Source organism: Sapajus apella, unplaced genomic scaffold (genome assembly GCF_009761245.1).
Source record: "Sapajus apella isolate SASKATOON/1434 unplaced genomic scaffold, GSC_monkey_1.0 scaffold1, whole genome shotgun sequence".
Classification (NCBI taxonomy): domain Eukaryota; kingdom Metazoa; phylum Chordata; class Mammalia; order Primates; family Cebidae; genus Sapajus; species Sapajus apella.
In genome coordinates this window covers 27,941,150-27,950,532 of record NW_022436941.1, presented here as the reverse complement: position 1 = coordinate 27,950,532, position 9,383 = coordinate 27,941,150, and the positions used below count along the sequence as shown (strand labels likewise).

Genomic DNA, 9,383 nt, shown 5'->3' with positions numbered 1-9,383 from the left:
TTTTTTTTTTTTTTTTTTTTTTTTTTTTTTTTTTTTGCTCTCCATTTGGTTGGTGAATCTTCCTCCATCCCTTTATTTTGAGCCTTTGTGTATCCTTGCATGTGAGATGGGTTTTCTGGATACAGCACACCAATGGGTTTTGGCTTTTTATCCAATTTGCCTGTCTGTATCTTTTGATTGGGGCATTTAGTCCATTTAAATTTAGGGTTAATATTGATATATGTGAATTTAATACTGCCATTTAATGCTAGCTGACTGTTTTGCCCATTAGTTGATGCAGATTCTTCATTATGTTGGTGCTCTTTACCTTTTGGTATGTTTTTGGAATGGCTGATACTGGTTGTTCCTTTGTATGTGTAGTGCTTCTTTCAGAAGCTCTTGTAAAGCAGGCCTAGTGGTGATGAAATATCTGAGTACTTGCTTGTTCACAAAGGATTTTATTTTTCCTTCACTTATGAAGCTTAGTTTGGCTGGATATGAAACTCTGGGTTGAAAGTTCTTTTCTTTAAGGATGTTGAATATTGGCCCGCACTCTCTTCTGGCTTGTAGGGTTTCTGCTGAGAGATCTGCTGTGAGTCTGATGGGCTTCCCTTTGTGCGTAACCTGACCTTTCTCCCTGGCTGCCCTTAGCATTTTCTCCTTCATTTCAACCCTGGTGAATCTGACAATTATGTGCCTTGGTGTTGCTCTTCTTGAGGAATATCTTTGTGGTGTTCTCTGTATTACCTGGAGTTGAATATTGGCCTGCCTTGCTAGGTTGGGGAAGTTTTCCTGGATAATATCCTGAAAAGTATTTTCCAGCTTGGATTCATTCTCTTTGTCACATTCAGGTACACCTATCAAACGTAGATTAGGTCTTTTCACATAGTCCCATATTTCTTGGAGACTTTGCTCATTCCTTTTTACCCTTTTTTCTCTAATCTTGCCTTCTTGTTTTATTTCATTGAGTTGATCTTCGACCTCTGATATCCTTTCTTCTGCTTGGTCAATTCGACTGTTAAAACTTGTGCATACTTCACGAAGTTCTCGTGTTGTGTTTTTCAGCTCCATCAATTCACTTATATTCCTCTCTAAATTGTTCTCATTAGCATTTCGTCAAATCTTTTTTCAAGATTCTTAGTTTCTTTGCATTGGGTTAGAACATGTTCTTTTAGCTCACAGAAGTTTCTTATTATCCACCTTCTGAAGCCTGATTCTGTCAATTCATCACACTCATTCTCCATCCAGCCTTGTTTCCTTGCTGGTGAGGAGTTGTGCTCCCTGTAGGAGGAGAGGCATTCTGGTTTTGGGTGTTTTCAGCCTTTTTGCGTTGGTTTCTTCCCATCTTTGTGGATTTTTTCACCTGTCGTCTTTGTAGTTGCTGACTTTCAGATTGGGCCTCTGAGTGGATGTCCAGTTTTTTGGTGATGAAGTTATTTCTGTTTCTTAGTTTTCCTTTGGCGAATGCCCCTCCCCCACAGGGCTGGACCTTCCCAGGTTCAGCTATGCTTGCTGTGAAACCCTCAACCCACAGCATTTCCAATTGCTGTTTTTTTGTGGGTGTGGGACCAGCTGGGCCTGATCACCCAGCTCCCTGCCTCAGAGCCTTTTTTTTTTTTTTTTTTTTAGTTGAATGGTCAGCTCTCTCCCAGGTGTTCCAGTCATCTGTTGAAAAGGCACCAGGATCTGTGTGATTTCCCGTGTGGCAACCCACTGCGCCGGCTTAAACAGTGGAGTTGAGATTTGTGGCACTTTTTTGCGCGGGAATCTTCTGGCCTGGCTCCCTGTTTCAGTCCCCTTTTTAATCAGCTGAACGGGCGACTCTGCCTTCCCGGAGCTCCAATCGCCAACTAAAAGTGCACCCAGTCCCGTATATTTTGTACTGAGAACCTTAGTGCCGGGGTGCCAGCAAAACAGCCGCAGGAGCTGCGCTGGCAACCCGTGAGGCTCCTCCGCCTGGGAATCACCTGGTCTGTAAGCAATAAAAATCCATCTGCAAATGTGGCGTCCACTCACTGTCTGCACTTTTGCTGGGAGCTGCAATCCTGAGCTGCTCCTAATCAGCCATCTTGGATCTCTCTCCATCCTGTTTTTTGAGACATAGTACTGATTGTACCATTCTGAAGTCCAGTAACTCCACAGCATCCACAGCTTGACAGCAACATCTTTGAAATTACATGAGGTACTTAATAATTTAACCCAACCTTTCTCTCCCACCACACACCTTGCATTCTATCTACGTAACATTGGAACACTCCGTGCTCTCTGTATTGACACCTTTGTACAGTATCTTCCATCAGTCTCCTGTCACAAAATGCCTGCCTTAAATGTTACTGATTGTATACAGCCTCTAACAGTCCCTAAGCAGTAATTTCTTTCTTCCTGTTTTCTCTTAGTATTTTGTTCATTCTTCTACTGTGGTATTTATATCATATTGCACTGCAGTCATTTATGGTTTTTATTTGTTTGTTTGTTTATTTTTGTTTTTTTTTTTTTTTGAGACGGAGTTTCACATTGTTGCCTGGGCTGAAGTGCAATAGCTCGATCTCGGCTCACTGCAACCTCCACCTCCTAGGTTCAAGCAATTCTTCTGCCTCAGCCTCCTGAGCACCTGGGATTACAAGGCATGAGCCACCGTGCCCAGCCACAGTCATTTATGTTTTCATGTCTTTCTCCAGTAAAAGTTTCAAACAGCCCTTTCTAAACTGTGAGATCTTGGAGAACTTGTACTGTAGCTAAATTCATACTTAGTTTTCTGGCAATTTGGAGGATTTTGTAATTTGAACATTCCTTCATTGCTTCCCATCAGTCAACTTATATTTATCTGAATGTTGTTTTATTTCTTTTTATCTATGAAAAATTACTACCGTAGAATTTCTTCAGTCTTTGGTTAGGTCCATACTGCAGTTCAATGCTCATATGCAATAAATCCTCTTTTCTTTAGTTTTTCTCTAAAATATACTTAGTAAGTTTATAGGTAAAAAATATTTTGAACAGTTAAAATGGTCATACTTTTTCTGATGCATTTGTTTATCCTGAAGACATTTCATTTGGTATACTGTTAACATGAAGTTATCTGTATTTACCTGTAGTCTAAATTACACTATCTATAATTTGCTTAATTTTTAGGGTTCAACTACACGAATGGACCACGAAACAGCCAGTGTTTTGAGTTCTAGTAGCACACACTCTGCACCTCGAAGGCTGACAAGTCATCTGGGAACGAAGGTAACAGAAGATTACAAACCCTGGTCACTAATGCTATGAATACTTTGCTAAGACGTTCTTGGCCAGGCATGGTGGCTCACACCTGTAATCCCAGCACTTTGGGAGGCCAAGACAGCTGGATCACTTGAGGCCAGGAGTTCTAGACCAGCCTGGGCAACATGGCAAAACCCTATCTCTACTAAAAATAGAAAAATCAGCCGATGTGGTGGCACACATCTGTGGTCCCAGCTACTCGGGAGGCTGAGGCATGAGAATAGCTTGAACCCAGGAGGCAGAGGTTGCAGTGAATGAGATTGCACCCCTTTGTAGTGGAGAATTCTGATTTACAGTCTCTTAAAGAAATGACACCTTTTTATACAAAGAAGCATAAACAAAGGGAAAATGAGGATTATAAAAAGTGTCAGATCAGCTAATATTTATTTTTCAGTCTTTGCATCCAGTTTTCTGCCAGAATACTGAGCTCTAGTCGAACTGGCTCACTTCCTTCTTCCTGAACACTCCCTGTGACTTTCCGCCTCCATTCCTTGCCTAGGGACCACCATAAATGTCTGTCAGAAACCTAGCGAGCCTTCAAAACTCTTCTTGGGCTTTGCTTTTTTACAGAACATTTTCTGATTCCCAAGGTCCTCTTACCTCCCCATCTGATCCACCTGTGTCATTTGAATCACTAACAATTTGCATGAAACTGTCTTAGAAAACAAGAACTGTTTTTTTACTTACCTTTTGCTGTGTCTAACACAGTACCTGCACATATGTATTGAGGTAGATGGAAAAATTGTTGAAGTTGAGTGTTATTTCATGCTGATAAGTGAACTTTCTTAGAGTATCTTTCATAGATGTTAGCAAATATTTTAGGATTTGGGAATAACATTTGAAAAGAAAATAGTTACTTTAGGCCAGGCCTGGTAGCTCATACCTGTAATCCCAGCACTTTGGGAGGCCGAGGTGGGTGGATCACTTGAGGTCAGGGGTTCGAAACCAGCCTGACCAACATGGTGAAACCCCGTCTCTACTGAAAATACAAAATTAGCTGGGCGCGGTGGCACATGGCTGTAATTCCAGGTACTCAAGAGGCTGAGGCAGGAGAATCGTTTGAACTCTGGAGGCAGAGGTTGCAGTGAGCCGAGATCACACCATTCCATGCAGGACTGGGCAACAAGAGTGAAACTCCGTTTCAAAAACAAAGAAAAGGAAAATAGTTACTTTATTATTATTTTAAAATCAGAGATTTTATTTATTTTTTATTTTTTGAAGCAGAGTCTTGTTCTTGCACAGTCTGGAATGCAGTGGTGCGATCTTGGCTCACTGCAACCTCCGCCTTCCCGGTTCAAGCGATTCTCCTGCCTCAGCTTCCTGAGTAACTGGGTTTACAGGCACGTGCCACTGCACCCAGCTAATTTTTTGTATTTTTAGTGGAGGTGGGGTTTCACCGTGTTGGCCAGGCTGGTCTCGAACTCCTGACCTCAGGTGATCCACCTGCCTTGGCCTCCCAAAGTGCTGGGATTGCAGGTGTGAGCGACTGCACCTGGCCCATCAGAGATTTTAATATTAACAAAGATGAAATTCTAATATTAGTAAACAATATATTTTCAGTTAATGCTAAATAATTCCATTAATTGTTTTCACAACATACTCTATATACTCTTTCTTTATTGTAAATAATATAATAGCTCTGGGGAAACGTATTACTGAAATAACTAATGTTGATTTTAGTAATGAATTTTAAAATAATCAATGATACTGTGAGGCTTAATCCTTTTTCTAATTCACAGTAGTTACTTCTTGGGACCTCTTATATGCCAATAACTGTGCCAAGAGTTATATGTACATTATCTCTGGTCACCTCAAAAATCCTGTGAAGTGTTGATATTTCTCTAAATGAGAAAACTGAAGCAAAAAAATTTTTAGGCATGTAAATTTAATTCCAGATCTAACCTCAACATGTAGTTTTTACTATAAAGAAAATCTCGAATCTTTAAGAGTACTGTTGTATGAAAACTGGCCATTAGAATTCTGTTTCCTTTTGAAGTGATTTATGCATGATAATATTAAGACCCTACTATGTATTTTGAATGCCAGCTACTGTCCTATACATGTATTAATTTATTTCATCTTAATGGAGAAAATTTTGTTAGGTAGGTAAATTTCTCCATTTTGCAGCTTAGAAAACTGAGACTCAGAGAAATCAAATAGCTTAACTATAATAGCACCACACAGCTTGTTCCTAAGAGGTAAAACCAAAATTTGAACTTTGCTTTGATGAAAACCTGTTTGTCCATAGTCCTATACTGCTTTCCGAAAACTTTCATATCTTAAAGTATATGTGTCTTTACATATTTAAGGCAACACTTCTAAACCTCGGCACTATTCGCCAGATAATTCTTTGTTGCATTGTAGAATGTATAGCAGCATCCCTGGTCTCTACCTACTAGATTCCCTTAAAATACCCACCCTGCAATTGTGACAACCAAAAATGACCCTAAGAAATTGTCAAATTTGTCCTGATGGGGGCAAAGTTGCCCCCAATTGAGAACCACTGAATTATAAAGATGATGCATTCTTTATATACTAGTCTTTACTTTTATATAATGTTCTCTATCTTTGAAATGAGTGGACCATGGTCCAGGATAACTGGGCTCCTGTTTCTAATCTGCTCTAAGTAAATACTTAGAATTTGTTGTCAGAGAGTAATTAGAACAGTTGCTTTTTAAAAAATTGACTACAAATCTTGGTTCTCACTCTCAGTATGATCATGGCATTTCCCTTTTTATGACAAAATATTTTAAAATTTTTAATCATACAGTTTTAACAGTGTTATCTGACAAGAATTAGTGATGGCTGAGAATTAGTACTTATAATTGTTTTCTATTTATTGCTTATAGGTATAGATTTAAAAAGTAAGATAAAATTTTAAACTATGTGAAGAATTTAGATAAACTGCATTCTGTGTATGTGTGAAATCAGTTGGTTTTCACTGATTACGGTCAATGTGATTAGCACCAACTGATCTAGGCAAACAGCACTAACAGTTTGTTAGTGAGTATGCAGGAACCTACTTTTTCTTTTAATACTCTATATTACCACTCATATTATTTAATCACATAAACAAATTGGTGATGATACATAGATTTTGAAATAACACTGATTTCTTCATCCTGGAAAGGTGTTTTTTTTTTTTGGTGAAGGGGGGCAGGGATTGTTGGTTTTTTCTTTTTTCTTTCTTTTTTTTTTTTTTTTTTTTTTTGAGTTAATAGTAAATATCCCATTCATCACTTAATTGGTTTTGGCTTTTGGATATTAAAGTCATAATTTTGTTTCTAAACTCATTTGGCCCACAGGTGGAAATGGTGTATTCATTGTTGTCAATGCTTGGTACTCATGATAAGGATGATATGTCACGAACTTTGCTAGCTATGTCTAGCTCCCAAGACAGCTGTATATCCATGCGACAGTCTGGATGTCTTCCTCTCCTCATCCAGCTTTTACATGGCAATGACAAAGACTCTGTATTGTTGGGAAATTCCCGGGGCAGTAAAGAGGCTCGGGCCAGGGCCAGTGCAGCTCTCCACAACATCATTCACTCACAGCCTGATGACAAGAGAGGCAGGCGTGAAATCCGAGTCCTTCATCTTTTGGAACAGATACGTGCTTACTGTGAAACCTGTTGGGAGTGGCAGGAAGCCCATGAACAAGGCATGGACCAGGACAAAAATCCAAGTATGTTCTCTATAGTGTACATCATAGCGCATGTTTGAAAGCAAATGTGAAATTTTTAAATAGAAAATATTTTTAGTTAGTATGTTGTCTTTGTGACTAAAAGAAGGAAATTCATATCAGCCATTTATGCTAATGTCATATTTAAAAGCTTAAGTCTGTATTTCCCTAGAAAAATTTAGCCAAGGAAAATGTTATGTACACTACTATAAGAACAGCAAGTCAAGAAAAATTTATGCAGTCATAGCATGTAGGGCCTTAGTAGAGCTAGAAAGAATCTGAGCAATTATGTTGCCGTCTTTCACTTCATAGCCGAAGCTCATTTCATAGATGAAAGCGACTTTACATAAGTTCCTTCAGGTATTAGTGTCCAAGCCGTAATCTTTTACATTTGTATATCATTATATTCAGGGGACACAGAGCAGCATTACATCTGTTATGTTATTTGCTCCTCACAATAACCTAGTGAAATAGGAAGGGAAGGTATTATCTCCATTTAAAGGATGAAGAAACTGAGGCTTACAAGAGCTAAAGGACTTAACTATGGCCTCACACCTAGTAAGTGGTAGAACCAGGAACAGAACCCATACCTCCTGACTCTCAGCTCAGTGCTCTTCCTAGTGTACCATCCAGCTGTAGACAATGGGCCCCACTTGCTGGGAGCGATAATCTACCCAACTCTTCGCTCAGGAAGGGACCCGTAGAAACCAGCCTCACTCCTCAGGAGCAGCATGGAAGTTAGGACCTGTGAGGATGTAACTTATTTCATTCCTGTAGCCAGGAACTAAAAGCAGTAAGTATGTAAGGTAAGATCTTTCTTTCACCTGGTAAAAACTGACACACACACACACACACACACACACACACACACACACGTGCACGACAAGTAGGTGATTCTACTGTATCAGCCTATTGATGTGAGGAGCAGAAGAGGAGATGATACAGACATGACTTACGAAGTTGTAGCAGATTTTTCTTAAGCTTAAGTATGAAGGTGAATTTATTTGAAATCTAAAAATGTTCAAGAATAAGAAAGGCCAGGTGTGGTGTTCATGCTTGTAATCCCAGCACTTTGGGAGGCTGAGACAGGAGGATTGCTTAAGCCCAGGAGTTCAAGACCAGCTGGATAGCATAATGAGACCCTCTCTCTATTTTTAAAAATTTAAAAAGAAGAAGAAACAAGCAGGTATTGCCTTTTATATCTATTTGTCCTGGGGTGAGGAGAACTATTAAGATTTTACTGGGAGAACATTGCCTTTCTGGATCGTTTTCTTTGGCTGTCCACAATTATGTAATGACCCACATTTTCGTATGCTTGATATTTGTTCTCAAAAAATTAAATAGAATAAAATAATATTTCTTTTGAGAAGTTTTTTTAAAAAGTTATTTTATGTCAAATGAGTTTTGAAACCTTGTGCATAGTATTGAATGTGGAGGTACATTTTCTTGGACACCCTTTTTAAAAATTTATATTTATTGTCTAGTATATCTGTCTAACTTTTTGTATTAGAGACCACATTTGTACACAGCCATGTGCTTTTTGTTTGTTTGTTTGTTTGTTTGTTTGTATTGAGACACGGTCTCACAAGCGCCCGGGCTGTAATGCAGTGGTGTGATCACGGCTCACTCCTGAGGGTAGCTGGGATTACAAGCCCGCACCACCACAACTCACCAATTATTATTATTATTTTTTTTTTTTTTAGGAGAGATGAGATTTTGCCATGCTTCCCAGGCTGGTCTGGAACTCCTACTGCCCACCTCAGCCTCCCAAAGCGCTGGGCTTACAGGTGTGAGCCACTGCACCCAGCACCATGTGCTTTTAATCCACACTCATGGCAGTAGTTTAAATAGAATTGTAAACTGGGCTAAGCCCAGTGGCTCATGCCTATATTTCTAGCACTTTGGGAGGCCCGGGCAGAAGCAGCACTTGAGGCCAAGAGTTTGAGACTACCCTAGGCAACATAACAAGACCCTACCTCTACAAAAAATTTTAAAAATTAGCTAGTGGTTGTAGGGCATGCCTGTAGTCCTAGCTGCTCTGGAGCCTGAGGCAGGAGGGGCACTTGAACCCAGGAATACAAGGCTGCAGTAGAAGCTATGATCACTGCACTCAAGCCTGGGCCTGTGCAACAGAGCAAGACCCCATTTAAAAAACAAGGAAAGAAAAGAAAGACATTATAAGCAAAATTAAGCCATTTTTTACCAAGATGTTTTTCTTCTTTTGTATACTGAACATAATTTTAAATTATCAGCTACATGAGTAATATCATAAACCTACAAGACTTCTTCTAAGAGTCTTAGTCAAGGGCAGATGAGTGGTAAACATTTTTATGGAAACAAAGCCCTTTATTCCTATTTTTTGTTCCATATTTGTCGTATTTATTCGTCCTTTCAGCAAATATTTGTTGATCCACTAAAATTCTGTGGATTAGGGGTATATTAGTGATCCCTGCATATTTTTA

General features: G+C 39.3%; 1 protein-coding gene across 16 annotated transcripts in view; it reads left to right on the top strand.

Annotated features, from left to right (window-relative positions):
* Positions 1-9,383, top strand: part of APC (APC regulator of WNT signaling pathway) — a 151,521-nt gene that overhangs the window by 118,596 nt on the left and 23,542 nt on the right. For 10 of the 16 annotated variants that reach the window (XM_032274444.1, XM_032274447.1, XM_032274428.1 and 7 more), the window contains 2 exons: positions 3,109-3,207; positions 6,546-6,924. In XM_032274444.1, coding sequence (XP_032130335.1) covers positions 3,109-3,207; positions 6,546-6,924 — 478 coding nt within the window. The remainder of the gene's footprint in view (positions 1-3,108; positions 3,208-6,545; positions 6,925-9,383) is intronic. The other 6 variants (XM_032274463.1, XM_032274465.1, XM_032274461.1 and 3 more) reach the window with 1 other exon arrangement.